Raw genomic sequence first — 18819 nt, forward strand, 5'->3', positions numbered from 1 at the left:
ATAAACTGTGGTGTCTATTAAGCCACCACCAAAGCAAAACTCGGAAATTATAGCAAATGACGGAAGGCGATTAAAACTCCAACGCTCCGGAAAGCTCCGTCCTAAGGGAGAGGCCAGATGCCGAGGTCACCTCACGCGTGTGCACTGCGGCAGCACTGGCATCACAACGCATTTTCGAGGGAGCTGTGCAAAGTGCTTTGAACCGAAGTGGTGGGTGGGGAGCCTGGGGCCTGGGAAGAGCGGGAGTGACCCCGAGGGAAGGGCTGGACTAGTTCAACATCCAACCCACAGACCAGCAAGGGAAACACGGGGCCTCCGGTGAGCGGAAACAAAACGTTTCCCACGGCGAGAGGCGAGAGGCAGGCGCAGCCCCGTGTGGACCCCGGCAAGCCCTGCCCCGGGATGGAGCCGCCCGGCCCGGCCCGCAGAGGGCGCAGTGCGGAGCGGCTCCGTGGCTATTGCTGGCGGTTCCCGGGTGAGTCCCGGCGGGGAACTGCCTGTCCGGGCTCGGGCGGCAAACCCGGGCACTCCCCGGCGAACGGACCGCGGGGCCGTCGGCTACTCACTTTACGGCATTTTCCGCGAGCGCCGCACACTGGGCGCCGGCCCCGGCGTCACTTTACGGCAGCTCCTGGCCATGGCGTCCGGGGGGTTTGAAAGTGAGCGGAGCCTGGAGGCGCGGAAGGAGCGGAGGCGGCGGGAGCGGGAGGCGCTGCTGGTGCAGGTGAGAGCCCGGCCGCCCCTCCGCTGCCTCCTGCTGCAGCCCCGCGTGGAAGAAGCCCCCTGGTCCTCAGCCCGCCTCGCCGCCATCCCCACGGCCAGGGAGAAGTCCTCCAGCCCCTCTCCCTGCTCTTATCCCCTGGGGGCACCGCTCCGTTCCCTGCTCTTATCCCCTGCCCTGCTCCCTGGCTCTGCCTCCCGCCCCCGCGAGTCCCTCTTTCTCCCCTCGCCCAGTTTGCCCGGCCAGAGTCTCCCCAAGCTGTGTACACAGGTCGGGCACTGAGTGCCAGGAGAGCAGCGGGAATCTCCTTCCTTAGAGGTTTTTAAAGCCAGGCTTGACAAAGCCCTGGCTGGGATGATTTAGTTGGGAATTCGTCCTGCTTTGAGCAGGGGGTTGGACTAGATGACCTCCTGAGGTCCCTTCCAACCCTGATATTCTATGTCCTCGCTGCTGCTGTGGAGTCTCCGGGGCCATGAGGTGGCTGTCACACTCTTACATTGGTGTAGTCCCTCAGCAGCCCCTGACTATTTCATTGTTACTTACATTGCCAGAGCCCCATTGTGCTCCCCAGCGTACAAACACAGAGCAAAACACAGCTCAAACAGCAGGACCTACACGAAGAAGTCCCTTCACCCACAAGTGAAATGCAGCCGTCTCCGGAGTGAGGCCTGGCAGCTGTTTTTAACAGTGTATCGGAAGTTTAGGACAGGAAGGAAAGGTTAATTTAGCCTTTTGGAACTTGGCGAGAGAGAACGTAGTTAGCCCCGGTGTCATGGGCAAGTTGCACTTTGAGTAACGCTCTGCTTATGCAATGCAATAAAGTCCTGGTTTGAAGAAGATATTGAAAACTTGCTAGCCAGAGGATTAAGCTTGTTAGCCCAAGGCCAAATCAAACAATGTGTGGTCACCTAGCCATGAGATTGAGAAGCAACACACCATTGTGAACATTAACCCTGGGAAAGGGAAGAGTGCAGGCATCCCTACCAGTGTTGTCGTCCCTGGATCTAGATGCTACATATTTTATACTGGCCTCATAACTGTATGACTCAGATGTCTCATACATTTGAAGTCCTCTTCCACCATTTATTTGGTGGACCTCTGTTTTGTCATTTCCTGTGCTTGCCCCTGCTGCTGACCCCTGAAGCAGTAGCATGAAATTGTCAGGGTGGTTGTCAGTTTCATAGATGTCTGGGGTTTTGAATAACAGCAATGAAACTGGCCAGTCTTGTCAAGTTCACTGGATTTGTGAAAGCTTTGAGCAACAGCAGAGGCACTGAATCTGTCTGCAGAGGGTTACTTAGATCAGTGGCTCTCAACCTTTCCAGATTACTGCACCCCTTTCAGGAGTCTGATTTGTCTTGCATACCCCCAAGTTTCACCTCACTTAAAAACTACTTGCTTACAAAATATGACATAAAAATACAAAAGTGTCACAGCATTTTTTTATTGAAACATTGTTACTGAAACATAGCTTACTTTCTCATTTTTACCACATATTTATAAAACAAATCAATTGGAATATAAATATTGTACTTGTATTTCAGTGTATAGTACAGGGGGGTCGGCAACCTATGGCACGTGTGCCGAAGGCGGCACATGAGCTGATTTTCAGTGGCACTCACATTGCCCGGGTCCTGGCCACCGGTCCGGGGGCCTCTGTGTTTTAATTTAATTTTAAATGAAGCTTCTTAAACATTTTAAAAACCTTATTTACTTTATGTACAACAATAGTTTAGTTATATATTATTGACTTATAGAAAGAGACCTTCTAAAAATGTTAAAATGTATTACTGGCACACGAAACCTTAAATTAGAGTGAATAAATGAAGACTCGGCACACCACTTCTGAAAGGTATATAGAGTAGGATAAACAAGTAATTCTCTCTATGAAATCTTAGTTTGTATTGATTGCACTAGCACTTTTTATGTAGTCTGTTATAAAAATAGGCAAATATCTAGATGATTTGATGTACCCCTGGGAAGACCACTGCATATCCCAGGAGTATATATACCCCTGGTTGAGAACCACTGAGGCTTCACAGTCAAGATTATTTTTTGCATCAGTGAAGGCTAGAAATTATGTATTTATTATTTATTTTTAACTGGAACTTGAAATTGACAGTTTCCCCTTGTAAGTCATCAGGGAAACATCATACTCTCCACCTACGGAACTGGTTGAATTACCTCTTTTTGCACTTTATTACAATAAAGTAAGAACCTTTAAATGTGGGTTTCAGCCACTTAAATGTTAGGCATCACACTGTGAAGAATTAAAAAAAAAATATTGCAGAATTGATATGTTGAGAATCCAGATTTGTTAGTGATTTAGTTTTCCAATTATTCCTGTTCTTACCTTTTTAATTCATGAATGTGATTTAGAAGAAAACAATTTAACAAAATGAGTGAAGAATAGCAAATTGTATCCTGGAAATGTTTACTTTTGTTGCTTCAAATCTAAGCATGGGCGAAGTTTGTGTGTAAATCTAATGGAAAGGCATATTGTGAATTAATTCTATAAACTATACTTGAGTAGGTATGAATGTGGTTTAAATCTTGACATGAGGACTGGCATGGTAACAAATGGCACTGAATTAAGAGCCTGCCTTCCCACTGACTTTTAGTAGATGATCTAGATTCTAGAGCCTACAATACTTTGAGGTATATATCCAAATAAGTTTTATATACAAATATCTTTACTATTTATTTATTTATAGCTTGCTGGTATTAGAGAATATATTGGCTCAGAATTCTTTCTTATATGAAATCAAATTCCATTTTTTTTTCTTTTTTAAGTTTTACTAAAAGCAAGTGGTACATTACTTAGACATTGTTATAGGTGATTGTAAATATAACTGTCCCACTAACAATGCAAAACTATGTTCTCTAATATGCTACCCCATATTTCAGTGAAATAAAATCATTGGTCTTTATCTCTTCTGTGCAACTTTTTATAAGCTGTCTGTTCAAAGCGCTAGAAGCATCTGTAAATCACAGAAATAACTTGTAACCCATTGTTCTGTTTAGGAAAGCTTTTTAGATTTGCCATAAATGAGTGATATAAGTAAAAGTGCCATTACTTTCACAGATTTGATATATATATATAAACACACACACACTCAAAATCTCCATTGTAAGCCTGAAGTTTGTTCTCTTAGATGAACACAGCTGATTGAAGGAAATTCTTTTAGTCCTTAGGACCAAGTCATACGTGTAGCCAAAGTAATTTTGTTTCACTAACATTTGTCTTGAATATGCCTACTATGTTTGAGAATCCTGCAAATTGAAAAGAGCATAGATTTTTAAAATATTTTGTATATTCAGATTTAGCTGTCACTAGAGCCAGGATTTTACTGTCTCGCTCTGCCCAACCACTGCAACACGTAACAAAGGTGTTGATCTGGAAAAACAGGAAGCTCGCATGTAGGCCATCATTTCCCAATCATCATCTCTTCTTAGTGTCTCCTTTCTAAATTGTAAGTTCTTTGGTGCAGAGATTTATTTTTATATCTTGTAGAGTGCCATGCACATTGGCAGTGCTTAGCAAACAACCATTTTCCACTGTATATAGACTCCTACTTTTATTAGCAGCTTTACATAAGATAAGTGGTGGTTCTTACAATTCTCCTATGAAAACATAGTTTACATTTTTTTAACTATAGCTCATATCTTCCCCAGAAATTGGGCATATGGGTCAAGATAAAGTATTTTTTTACTTTCCCTCCTAAATTATTATTTTTAAGGTGATATATAAAATACTATGTAAGTTAATGTCAAATTAAACACTTCCTTGTTGTTTTATAATACCAGAATTGCAGTCTTCAATGCACTGCAATCTATTTTTAAAAAATCATGTGAATTAAGATTTAACCAATCCAATGGCATTCCTGTGCATTAGCATTAGCAATGCTATTGGAGGAGGTATTACTGTGGTGGCATTGCAGAAACATCAGAACAGTAAGACACAGCTGCTGTAGCAGTGAAGAGGCCAACTTTGAAGAAGCATTTAGGTGGCAGACAGAGAAGAGATGTGTGAGGATTAGATGCTGGTAGCTTGTAATTAACCCTCTGATGCCAGGAGATGAGATTTCTTAGTGGAGAATGCTAATGTGCAGACTTCAGACTTGTTCACACCAAAGGGCAAATTAGTTTTAAAATAGCATTTGATGAAACAGCTAAAAAAATTTTATGCTTATTTTAGGTCAAGTGATCATCTCCCTTTCCATATCATACCATTTGCTTGGAGGTAATAGTTTAGTTGAGAATGAGTTCCATTTTCCATTCTAATTCCTCTCGTTATGATTTTTTCAAACAAATTCCTATTTGCATGAAACATTTTATGTTTGGTCTCAGCCCAAAGGTGAATTTTTAGGAATGTCTGAGCAAAACCGGTAGTCTATTTTGAGGTATGAGTAGTCATAAAAAGATTTCAGTGCTATTCTGACTGGAATCTTATGCACACGTAGCTCCAAAACAGCTGAGGTTGGAAACTTGGAATTTGGTTTGTTCAGTGAGGAAAGAAAAACAGTCCATATTTGAAAAAAAAAAAAACAGTCCATATTTGAAAAAAAAATTAACTCAGTATTTTTAAAGCTTCTGAAGATGGATTTTTCATCATCTATGCATTAAAATATTTATATTCTTGATGTCCTTAAGCTAGAGTAGTTTAAAATTCTAGGAGTGTGCTGACTTGCTTCAGCTTTGACAAATACTGCTTTAAAACCTAAAAGCAAAAGTTAAATGGTGTTATTTTTAAAATAAATCTGTTTACAAAGTAACTTCCTACTGTTGTATTTAGAATCGGATCCAAAGCTAGTTAAAGTCAATGGGTTTCCACTCAGTTGAGTGGGCAATCATTTGTGGTACTGAGAACATGCTTGTCCCTACCAAGTCCCTATATCTTCTGAGCTGTTTAGCTTGTTAATAGTAAGGTATTTAAAGCCACTTTGCTACGTTTATTATTTTTTTCTTCATTGACCTTGTTCAGCATATTGTTACAATACTTCTATCAAGCATCTGGAAACTGATAAAAGCAACAGAGGGTCCTGTGGCACCTTTAAGACTAACAGAAGTATTGGGAGCATAAGCTTTCGTGGGTAAGAACCTCACTTCTTCAGATGCAAGTAATGGAAATTTCCAGAGGCAGGTATAAATCAGTATGGAGATAACGAGATTAGTTCAATCAGGGAGGGTGAGGTGCTCTGCTAGCAGTTGAGGTGTGAACACCAAGGGCGGAGAAACTGCTTCTGTAGTTGGATAGCCATTCACAGTTTTTGTTTAATCCTGATCTGATGGTGTCAAATTTGCAAATGAACTGGAGCTCAGCAGTTTCTCTTTGGAGTCTGGTCCTGAAATTTTTTTTGCTGTAAGATGGCTACCTTTACATCTGCTATTGTGTGGCCAGGGAGGTTGAAGTGTTTTCCTACAGGTTTTTTTATATTGCCATTCCTGATATCTGACTTGTGTCCATTTATCCTCTTGCGTAGTGACTGTCCAGTTTGGCCAATGTACATAGCAGGGGGGCATTGCTGGCACATGATGGCATATATAACATTGGTGGACGTGCAGGTAAATGAACCGGTGATGTTGTAGCTGATCTGGTTAGGTCCTGTGATGGTGTTGCTGGTATAGATATGTGGGCAGAGTTGGCATCGAGGTTTGTTGCATGGGTTGGTTCCTGAGTTAGAGTTGTTATGGTGTGGTGTGTGGTTGCTGGTGAGAATATGCTTAAGGTTGGTGGGTTGTCTGTGGGCGAGGACTGGCCTGCCTCCCAAGGTCTGTGAAAGTGAGGGATCATTGTCCAGGATGGGTTGTAGATCACTGATGATGCGTTGGAGAGGTTTAAGCTGAGGACTGTAGGTGATGGCCAGTGGAGTTCTGTTGGTTTCTTTTTTGGGCCTGTCTTGTAGCAGGAGGCTTCTGGGTACACATCTGGCTCTGTTGATTTGTTTCTTTATTTCCTTGTGTGGGTATCATAGTTTTGAGAATGCTTGGTGAAGATCTTATAGGGTTCATCAACCTTAAGCATATTCTCACCAGCAACCACGCACCGCACCATAACAACTGTCCAGGTGCCACAGGACCCTCTGTTGCTTTTTACAGATTCAGACTAACACGGCTACCCCTCTGATACTGGAAACTGCGTTTTTAACTCCCACTATTATATTTGTATTTATTATTTGGAATGTCTATCTTTATTTCCACTACGTGGTCTTTAATGTAATCACGTAATAATGTCTATAATAATGCTTTCTTTTGCACCATCCCTTTTTCCATAACCTAACTAGTTTTTACTATACAGTTGGTAACTATGAATATCCGTATCCCATTGAAATAAGTGTATCCATCCCCTTTTCTGTGCAAGCGATACCCTATGCTTTTCAACTTCAGCAGTATATAAGAGATGCTTCAAGATGAAGGCCAGAATCTTTCAGCACCCATATTTGGTGCCAGATTTTCACCTCCTTTCTTATAATAGTTGGGGATGGTTGAAATAATGAGGGGGTAAGAGGGGAGAACTTAAACTGACAGTAAGATAAATGAATATTGTAAGTCAGTGGTAGAAGAAGCTAGCTAGAGTTGAACTCTGGGATGCTGCAAAATGTGTGATCTGCCATCTGGAGTTTGATTTTAAATAGGTGTAAACAAAAGTGTTAGTTTATATAAATCTTTCCTGCCACCTGCTACCCTCCCCAAATCCATGTTTCTCTTGCTTGATATTTATGATATCCTCATAATGCTAGTTCTCCAGTGGCCCATAGACTCTGCCAGGGTAATGAGGCATAGACAGTACCTGAATTTCTGATATAAAAGCCAATCAGTAAAACGTCTTCTGTCTTTTTACTATATACATTTTTGTGTTTCTTTTTCTGCTTCAAGTTCATGTAGGAGGAGCCTGAGTTAGTAGGAATTGTAGTAGAAACTATGCTCTGTAGTCATATGCCAATAAAACATGAGGAATATCAATACAAAATACCTCTGTAGGTATATAAACAAGGCCTCATCTGAGATTGCAGTTTTACATAAATATGAAGATATATGTCTGTGAAATAATGTGAATACCATTTTTACCATGAAATACTTTTATTCTACAGTATAGAATGGTGCATTGGCTTATCTATTTTATTTAGATTTGTATAAAAAATTGGCATAAAAGATGTGCTTTCTTTCACTATTTTGAAACAAAAAGATGGTTTCATGGTTGATGCTTGTTGATTTGGAAAGCAGAAGTCCTTACCAGTAGTCTGACATTGATTCTTATATTTTATATTCATTGAAAAAATAAGCAAAACCTTAAAGAATTAATTTGTACAAGTATGAATGACTGTATTCAGTATACTGTATATGAACTTAAAACAAACTGAAATTTGCACGTTTTTCAAATGAACCCGTCAGTTATTTTTCTTATAAATCTGGCTGTTGGTGCAGTGGTTGATACTTTGCTTGAAGATATAATGCCTGGCCATTTATTTTTCACTTGGTTTTATTATGGAGAATTCCAGAAATGAACCTTAAATCTGGGATTTAGTGCAAGAGAACCACATAGTGTTGTTGGCTCTGCTGCCCCAGAGGAGAGGCAGAACTATTTGTTATGCTCTCACCCACAGTGATTTGTACACTGGAACACTGAGCATTTTTCTTCGTTGTTCTTTCACCAAGTCAAGTCCCCCTTGAATTGTTTCTGTATCCTTGACTCTCACCTTTGAAAGAGGTGAGGTCAGCATCATTAACTCAATATTGGTACATCTCTACCCCGATATAACGTGACCTAATATAACACGAATTCGGATATAACGCGGTAAAGCAGTGCTTCAGGGGGTGGGGGTCGGGGGCTGCGCACTCCGGTGGATCAAAGCAAGTTCACTATAACGCGGTTTCACCTACAATGTGGTAAGTTTTTTTGGCTCCCGAGGACAGCGTATATCGAGGTAGAGGTGTATATTAAAAAAATGCCGGGAGGATAATTTAGCACCCCAAGGGATTTTAACTGGCATCTCAGAGATAATCACCATCCTTTTGAAAAATGCTGTCCTCTTCCTAATAGACAATTATATCTCAATTCTAGAATGTTATAGGGTGGTTTTCTATTAAATGCTGTAAGTTTTAGAAAGACAGGGTGGACCAATGCCTGTTGGGGAAAGAGACAAGCTTTCAAGCTACACAGAGTTCCAGACGAGACTAACAGAAGTTAGTTCAGTAAAAGCTATTACCTCACCCACCTTGTCTCTCTAATATCCCAGGATCAACAGGGTTACACAACAGCATCGAAAACAACAATGGAAGATATCGTAATTTTAAAAGTAACTTCTGTAGAATCCTACAGGTTTCCTGCCTCTTAAATTCTGTAGCTCCTTCCTATTGAGCTTTCTGAGGGAACCTCATAGATCTTGCCTACGCTATATTTTCCTAAATTTCCCAACCATCACTCTACCCCTGGTAGCAACAGTGGGAGTACTGCTGTAGATACAGTGCTGGTGCAACTGCCATTTTAATCGCCATGTTGTTTAAATCTGCTCTGAGCAGGATTAGATGACACCGTGATTGAAATTCTGGCAACTGGCCCACACTGATGCATTCACTGCTGCCACAGGCATTGAAGCCGTCCTGGTGATAGCAACAGCAGGAAACATTGAAGGGGGAAAAAGACTGATGTAGACCCAGCTGTAGTGCTCATGACAATAGGGGAGGGAGGAAGCTTAGTTGGAGATAGAACAGAGGTGGGCAAACTACGGCCCATGAGCCGTTTTAAGTTGGCCCGCGAGCCGCACCACGTGGCTTGGCCCCTCTCTGGCTGGGGCGCAGAGTCGGATCCGCACCACGCAGCTCCCAGAAGCTGCGGCATGGCCCCGCTCTGGCTCCTATGCACTCCAATGGGAGCTGCAGGGGCGGTGCCTGCAGATGGGGCAGCGTGCAGAGTTGCCTGGCCACGCCTCCATGTAGGAGCCGGAGAAGGGACATAGCACTGCTTTCAGGAGCCACTTGAGGTAAGCGCCGCTCGGAGCCTGCACCCCCTGAGCCTCTCCCCACACCCCTACCACAGCCCCGATCCCCCTCCTGCTTTCTAAACCCCTCAATCCCAGCCCAGAGCCCTCCTACACCTCAAACCTCTCATCCCCAGCCTGACCCCAGAGCTCGCACTCCCAGCTGGAACCTGCACCCTTCCTGCGTCCCTGCCCCAGCTCTGATCCCCCTCCCGCCCTCCAAACTCCACAGTTCCAGCCCAGAGCACCCTCCTACACCCCAAACTCCTCATCCCAGCCCCACCCCAGAGCCCGCACCCCCTCCTGCACCTCAACCCCAATTTTGTGAGCATTAATGGCCCGCTGTACAATTTCTCTTCCCCAATGTGGCCCTCGGGCCAAAAAGTTTGTCCACCCCTGAGATAGAAGATGGTTAGCAGCTGCAGGGTGATAAGGGGAGCAATCCCAGGATCCCTTAAAGCTAAGACCCCCTTCTGTGTAGCCAAGCATATCTAGCCCCACATCTTGTAGTAATGAGGGTTGGGACAGCAACTTCTTCTCTTTGAGGTATTCATCAGGGCTGAGGAGTTGAGTGGAGGGAGACATTGAAATAGAGTTTCCTGAATTTTATTGTGTGGTGTTTTTTTCTGATGGGGCTATAACAAACAAGGTGCTGTAAGTTTTGCATGGATTTAAAGAGCTCCCCTGTCCTTGGCGAAGTGCGTCCTTCTAAATTAATAGTGCTGTTATAATACCTAGCATTTTTATAGCATCTTCCAAATAAGGATTTTAGAGCTCTTTACAGACATTATAGAATTAAACTTCACCTCATCCCTGTGACTGAGGGAATATTATCATCCTATTACAGATAAGGAAACTGAGGCATAGAATGGGTAGGTGTCTTTTGCAGGGTAAGACTGTAAGTATGTTGGGCAGCATGGTGTCCAGTTTCCTACTACACAGTTGTGGCACTTAGTGGTGCTCTATGTATCTGTATATTTAAGAATTAATAAAGCACTTTGGGATAAAAGGAGTTAAATGTAGCATACTATAGTTATGGTTAAGAAACTAAAAAGGCTGTCACAGTGACAAGATGTAAACTCCTACCATCTTGTGCATTTTATCTGTAAGGGTGAAAGGATAAATTGTTGGATATTTTTGTGGCATTACAAAGAATTAATGAACCTTAATTTGAAATAAAGTGCTTGAACGGCTCTGTGTTGAGAGATGTGAAACTATTAGATTTAGCCTCTATAGCATAACCTCCCACTTCCCCCCCTCCCCCAAAGCAGATGTGGGGGTTTAATTATAAAATACAGAAAGGGAAGAAAAGTAGATTGATGCCAATAAGCTCTGTGTAATTTTAATAGGCAAGTAGAACAGAAGGTCATGGTCTGAAGTTGAGGAAGAAAGTAGTGTAGACAGAGTTTTTTACCCATAGGAATGGCTGAAATAATAGGAGAAAAACTTACACTGTATAAAAAAGTGAATATTGTAATTGAGTGCTAGAGGGAGTTAGGTACATTTTTGGAGATAGAAAGGATCAGATGTTACAGCTACTAGCTTGCTTGCTTGCTTGGTGTTAAATTGATGATATGGGCCACAATGTAGTTCCTAAAACTCCCTAGGCTCCTGTGTCTTTTCATTTGATGTGAATATTGTTGGTTCTTTGGCCAAGATATGAAATTTAAAACAAACCTTGCCTCCTGTTTGATCATGTCTTTTCTTTTTAACAGTATACTGATTCTTCTTACCTATTCTATTTCATCTAATATTCAGGGGATCACATTAATTTAATGGTCACTGGGCTATGCATTTCTAGTCCAGACATTTTTGCCAAAGTTAAGATCAATCTGTTGTGAAGGATGTGTGTAATCTTAACTTCATTTCACTTGATGAATGTTTAAATAGATTTTTATTGTCTGAACAAAATAGTATTTTTATTACGTAAAGTATGTTTTATATTCATATGTATTTGCCTATTCATAATGTTCCTGGACCATTGCTAACCCTTTCATCTAAATGAAGCTGTGTTAACCGGTGTCTGCTCCTTCCTGCATTGAGGTAGCTCTTGGCTGGGGGAACTGGCAGCTTAGGGCAGATTTCCTGTCATAGTGGGGGATGAGAAGCAGGGAAAAGGCTGGTTTGTATGAGGGAGGTGGAAAGGTTCCTGTTTTGGGGAAGTAATAAGGATGAGAGGTGATAAATACTGCTTTTTGGGGGTGGGAGGAGGTCAGAGACCCTGCCACTGTGAAAAGAGGTAAGAAATTGGGGCAGCACCAGGGAGAATTAGAAAGAGGGAATGGAATTCTTCACTTTCTTGGGTGAAGAGACCAAGGGAAGGGTGTGTGGAAAAACCTACTGGAAATGAGTAAGCAGTGGGTGGACCCAGATAAAGAGAGAAGAAAGGTGTAGGTGAAGTTGAGATGTAAATCAGAGGAATAGATGGAGCAATTGTAGAGGGTGATTAACAGCAGAATAGGAATCAGGAATACAGAACAAAGGAGAAGAGTGGAGGAAAGCAAACAATAAAGGGGAAAGGAAAAAGAATGCGGACGTGCTAGAAATGATAGGAAATAGGTTAAAGAGGAGGCAGAGGGTGGGATAGAGAGAAGTGAAATATAAGTAAAAAAGTGAAACATACTTTTTTTTTAAAGTAGCTTGAAGAAGGGAGAAATGAAAGTGACCGGCCATAGCTTTGCTGCTTGATTTCCTTGGGAGCCTTTGATGAAAGCAACCAGTTCCTAATACATCATACACATGTCACCACGTGATGGATTTGTTTTCTAAATAGCCTCTAGTTGAGGGATTTTGTCTAAAGCTTTTTGAAAGCTCACTTAAATTATATAAACTAGATCTCTTTAAATATTCTATAGACATGTTTACTCCATAATAATGTCTAAGGAGAAGACAGTAGGAATCTAGATTTTTTCAAGCCACATATATGTTTTCTGTTGAAATATTTCAATTACAGTGTTTCTTATTTTGTATTTTTGATGGAAATTGGCCGTTTGGTGTAAAAGTGGACATCTCCACTGGTGCACTAATGTTTAGAAAGAAATAGCCAATGATAAATCAGTACTTGATTTTTAACAGTGGTGAAAGTCTTCTGGTTTATATACTCAGTATATTTCTTGATTATGAATGTGTGCAATCTATGTTGATCCTTTGTGCCCTTGAAATTTCATATATTCATAAATTGTCTCAATGGTAAAAATAAACTAAAATTTAGAAGTAGTTGTTCACAGGTGATAAATATAGCTGGTGAAAATGTCAGAATGTGGGAAATAGACCAAGGGAAGAATAAATAGTTGCTAAGTTTGAAGCTTGTTAGCATTATCTATGGTTGTGTTTAAATAATTCGTAAAAGGTGAAATGGAGAAGGTTGAGTTTCTGATGTAACAGCCTGTAAAACTTTCTGTTTTATTAAAAAGAAGTTCTGAAAGGCAATTTTCCCATGTCAGTTTAAAAATGTGTCAGTTTTATAGTGACAATCCTAAAATATCTACTGTAGCATTGAACTTTAATCTTAATATGGCATTATAGAATCCACTGTCCATTAGGAAGTGTGAAATATTGCTTGATATTTTTTTTAAACAATGAATGACACTGAAGACTCCAATGGCTTACAGGAGATGCAAAAAACACACTGCATTTATCCGAAATGGAATGCACACAAAATTCAGCTAAGGTTGAAGAAGCCAGAGGTGCGGTCTTTAGAACACTAAGGCCAAAGAAGGCAGCCATTTTTCAAGAAAAACGGGGCTATTCCTATCAGTTGAAATCTTGCCAGTTGCACTGCTTTCTTAAACACAAAGAGAAGTGCTTCTAAAAAAAGAAATATTGAAGCTCTTCTACAGTCCAGAGTGACTCTTACAAGTGTTACTTCTAGGGGGAATTCTGTGCCAAGTGAGGTTTTTTACCCACAAAAGCTTATGCCCAAATAAATCTGTTAAGTCTTTAAGGTGCCACCGGACTCCTTGTTGTTTTTGTGGATACAGACTAACACGGCTACCCCCTGATACTTGATATCTAGGTGTGACGGGTTCCCTTCCTCCCCCTTGGGATGCAGCCTGGAACTCTGCTACTACTGAGCCTGCCTGACCCACCAGCCCAGGTTCTGTTTTCACTGTCCTGCTGTGACAGGCCCGCAAGCCCCTTCCAGCACACATACAGTTTGGACACACCCAGCTACAGCTTCACACAGATGCTGACATCAGTTCTGCCTGGGAAAGCTCAGCGAAGGAACTGCCCAGTTACTCAAATGCACACCCTCCTTTGAAGGGTAAACCCAAAATTATACCATCTTGAACTGCACAGGGAACTGTACAGCATAAGCTCATGAAATTCGCCCCCTCCCTCAACGTGGAGGAAGATATGCAACAGCTTTCTACCCAGAGTTATGATTCCCACGCACTGGTTTTAGACAAAACAAAAACAAGTTTATTAACTAGAAAAGGTAGATTTTAAGTGATTATAAGGGATAGCAAACGGATCAAAGCAGATTGCCTAGGAAATAAAACAGAAACGCAATCCAAGTCTAATATACTAAAGACATTGGATATGAGCAGCAAATTCTCACCCTAATTGTTGATTTAGGCAGTTTGCAGATATCCTTGAGGGCAAGCTGCACTTGCTTGCAGCTTAAAATGTCAGATATACCTTTCACAGGCTAGAAATCCCTCTAGCCTGGGTTCATCCCTTCTGCCCCAGTTCAGGCCTTGTTTCTGAGGTGTTTCCAAGCATATCCTTTGGGCGAGGAGTCAGTGAAGAAGAGCCATGATGATGTCACTCCCCTGCCTTAAATAGCTTTTGCATATGTCGGGAACCCTTTGTCTCCCTGTTTGATTCCCATGTCTGGACAGTGGAAAAATACTAGTATTCTATGATGGAATTGAGTACCAGGTGACTTGGTCACATGTCTTTGTAGGGCTGCCTCAACTATAACTCAGAGGCTGTTTGTACTGTCCTCAGAAAGGCTCCCTGGTGGGAGATTAGCATCTTCTAAGACGGGGTTGGCAAACTTTTTGGCCTGAGGGTCACATCTGGGTATAGAAATTGTACGGTGGGCCATGAATCCTCATGAAATTGGGGTTGGGGTGCAGGAGGGGGTGCGGGCTCTGGGGTGGGGTGAGAAATGAGGAGTCAGGGTGCGGGAGGGGGCTTCGGGCTGGGGCGGGGTGGTGGTGTGCGGGAGGAGGGATGAGGGCTCTGGGTGGGGCTGAGGATGAGCGGTTTGGGGTGCTCCGGGCTGGGACCAAGGGGTTCGGAGGGCAGGAGGGGGAACGGGGTAGCGGCGCAAGGGGTGGTGGTGGCTCAGGGGTGCCAGCTCGGGGCGGCGCTTACCTCAAGAGGCTCCCGGAAGCAGTGGCATGTCCCCCCTCCAGCTTCTACGTGGCGTTGCAGCCAGGTGGCTCTGCTGTGTCCTGCTCTGTCCACAAGCGCTGCTCCGGCCACGGTTCCCGGCTAATGGGAGCTGTGGGGGTGGTGCTTAGGGTGGGCACAGCGTGTGGAGCAAGGCCCCTTGGGCTGTCCCTATGCATAGGAGCCGGAGGGGGGACACGTTGCTGCTTTCAGAAGCCGTGTGGAGCGGCCCCCGACCCTGCTCCCTGGCTGGAGCAGGGCAAGCCCCAGCCCTCGCTCCCCAGCGCGAGCTCGAGGGCCAGATTAAAGCAGCTGGCAGGCTGGAATTGGCCCGTGGGCCATAGTTTTCCCACCCCTGTTCTAAGACCTATTGTTCTCCCTAATGGCCCTTCCCAGCCAGCCACCTAGACTGATTGCATTCTGTCTAGTGGGCATACCCCAGGAGTAAACACATCTGTAATAGATGCATAGACAATATTTCTAACTTCAGATATAAATATGATACATGCATACAAGCAGGATAATCATATTCAGTAAATCATAACCTTTTCAATGATATCTCACATGACCTATCTTGCATAAAATATATCATAGTTACGCCATAATCATATCATAACAATATCTCTGAAGAATATGGGGCATAGTGTCACACCAGAATCTCTCTCTTTCACCTTACACCCCTAAAAAGAGCTGTGATTAGCTATTTGAAGAGTAAGGGAGACAGTTTTATGTCTTCCAGTGTTGTTTACTTGGTCAGTTAAGGAATATTATCAATCGCAAAGACCTTTATAACAAGTCCTCCTTAGTTGAAAGCAGATGGCCACTCCTCATGATGTGTGTGGAGGTTCAGTGGGAAGGGAATATTCCTAATTCTCCAGTGGTGGATGCAGATATTCTGCCAAAAGGGCGTGAAAGTGATCTGTTGCTGTAGCAGTGTGCCATTTTTGACCAAAAGGAAGATGGAGTAGACAGTGAGCACACTTTTTTTTTTTTTTAACACAGTCTGAATCAGGCAAGACAGTATTTCTCCACTGTAGAGGCAAGCAATCAGCAAGTTGATCTCTAGCTTATTTGTCCCATTGGTGTATTGATCATCATAGCAGTGGAGATATGTCTTCAGGTTTTGCATCTGTTGTTCTGGCAGAGTCTGGTGCTACTTTGAGTTGGTGTGTCCTGGTCTATGGAGCTCTGTAAATCTCAAAACCTCATCATCTCTTCCACCAACAGAAGTTGGTCCAATAGAACATATTATCTCACCCATGTTCTCTCTTTAAAAAATTACAGCCAAAAGGACAGGAAATGGTAGGAGCCTTATCTTAATAATTGTCCATCTTAATGCTAATTCAGGGATGTGACTAACTATTTTAGCCACATTTTTTTTTCTTGCCTTAGGGGACTGCACATGTCAAGACAACATAGTTATGATAATTTTTGTTAGTTTTTGGGGAAAAAAAAAAAAGCCTCATCCACCTATTCTTTTTGGTTAGATGGTCTGTAGCAGACCCCTACCATGACATCACCCTTGTTTTTTACCCCTTTACCCAGAAACTTTCAACAGTTCTGTCTCCTATTTCCTTCTCAACCTCAGTCCAACTGTATACATCTTTGATATACAACACATCCTCCCTTTTTTCCCTGCCTGTCCTTCCTGAGCAACCTGTACCCTTCTATACCAATATTCCAGTCATGTGCGTTATCCAACCCAGTTTCTGTGATGCCAACTCATATTTGTGTTTATTCGCTAGTATTTCTATTTCTTCCTGTTTATTGCTCATACTTCTTGCATTAGTATACAGACATCTAAGACAGTGGTTCTCAAAGCTGGTCCGCTGCTTGTTCAGGGAAAGCCCCTGATGGGCCGGGCTGGTTAGTTTACCTGCCGCGTCCACAGGTTCGGCCAGTCGCGGCTCACACTGGCTGCGGTTCGCCGCTCCAGGCCACTGGAGGCTGCGGGAAGGGCAGCCAGCACATCCCTCGGCCGGCACCGCTTCCCGCAGCCCCCATTGGCCTGGAGCGGTGAACCGCAGCCAATGGGAGACGTGATCTGCTGAACCTGCGGACGCGGCAGGTAAACAAACTGGCCCGGCCCACTAGGGGCTTTCCCTGAACAAGCGGCAGACCAGCTTTGAGAACCATTGATCTAAGATACTGATTTGATATCCCCTCTGTGTTCCCTCTTGTCTCTCTCTTGTCTCTGCTATAATGGCCCAAGCTCCAGATTCCAACCCTCTCTCCCAGGGCTCCATGATTTTGACTTAACTGTGAGCTTTTATCTTGTGACCCCCGTCAAACCTAATTTAAAGCCCTCCTTACTAGGTTAGCCAGTCTGTATCCATCCATCTCTTTTCAGCAGTCCTTCTTCCTGGAACAGCATCCCATGGTCAAACAAGTTGAAGTTCCTCCTAGTGATACCATCTGCACAGCCATGCATTCACCTCCAGGATGCATCTGTCTCTGCCTGAGCTCCTACCTTTGATCAGAAGGATTGAAGAGAACACCAGCTGCACCCCCAACTCTTTCACCTTTACTCCCAGAGCCCTGTCGTCATTTCTGATCTGCTCTGGGTCATACCTCACAGTATCATTAATGCCAACATGGATGAGTAGCATGGGGTAGTAGTCAGAGGGCTTGGATGATCCTCGACAGTCCCTCTGTAATGTCTTGGACACACAACCCTGGCAGGCAGCATACCTCCTGGGATGCCATGTCAGGCTGACAGATGGGTGCCTCTGTCCTCTTCAGAAGGGAGTCACTAACCACTACTACACTATGTTTCCTCTTGGGGTGGTGGTGGCTGTGATCCTCCCAGCGTTGGCGGTACAGAGCTTTTCCTCTTCCATCTTTGGGGGCGATTCCTCATCCCCACTTGCCAGGATAGCATAATGGTTCTTCATCACTGTGGTTGGTGGGTTGGGAGCATGGGTGCAGTACTGCCTGCTGCCAGAAGTAACCAGCAGCCAGTGTTACTGGTTGACAGAAAGCAGAGACTTCCTTGGAATTTCTTTAGCTTGACGTTTTATTTTATTAGATCAATAACTAAAAATGTAAGTATATGAGTTATATTCTTCAAACATCAGGTGTATGAAAGTAATTGTATCTTTTAAAATTTAGTAAACGCACAGGCAAGTTTGTAATAATGTAACATAGAATAAATTATAGTAATTTTACTAATAACATTTTTTGCATGAAATTTCTCATCTTAATGATCAATTAATCTGACATATATATATATATATATATAAACATAGGCCATAGAAACTCACCCATGTTTCTCTGAATCTTGTGAATGGCTCCTGTTTTGCCCTGATTTTGTTCTAAGCCTTCTGAGAAGAAGTTGTTAAAGCCCTAAAATACTGTCTTGACAGTGCTCAAATTGTTTGCCACTTTGATTCTAGGAAAGTTTTAAAATTGTAATTTTTGAGGACTGTAATTCATAATTATCAAAGTTTGTGCCAGAGATTTCAAGATTGTAGGCATCCACATATCCAGAATGATTTAGTGTTTACTGCAGAATTATGATATTCACTTCCTGGGTTGTGGAAGAGAGTTGTTCAAGAAAATAAGGGTGCAAAATTTCTCTCCTGTGGATTATCTGCTTTGGTGACTGAGTTGGGCACAGACATACACTTTGGTTCTATTTCCTTTAACTTTCTTAGTTAATTTCTAATTATTTTTGTCATTTCCAGTATTGCCAACCCCAAGTGTTCAAAAATCACGAAATTGGCTTTCTGGGTTTTTTTTTAAATATGAATTTTTGGTAATGTTTGCCTTCTGTTT

The 18819-nt window shown here is 42.8% G+C and overlaps 1 protein-coding gene across 1 annotated transcript in view; it reads left to right on the top strand.

Moving 5' to 3' along the window:
- The first annotated feature begins 595 nt into the window (after nt 1-595).
- Nucleotides 596-18819, top strand: part of CWF19L2 (CWF19 like cell cycle control factor 2) — a 174895-nt gene continuing 156671 nt past the window's right edge. Inside the window, exon 1 of the mRNA XM_054015545.1 lies at nt 596-724. Within this exon, the coding sequence (XP_053871520.1) occupies nt 638-724 (87 nt within the window). The 5' untranslated portion in view covers nt 596-637. The remainder of the gene's footprint in view (nt 725-18819) is intronic.

The sequence above is a fragment of the Malaclemys terrapin genome, chromosome 1, assembly GCF_027887155.1.
Source record: "Malaclemys terrapin pileata isolate rMalTer1 chromosome 1, rMalTer1.hap1, whole genome shotgun sequence".
NCBI lineage: Eukaryota > Metazoa > Chordata > Testudines > Emydidae > Malaclemys > Malaclemys terrapin.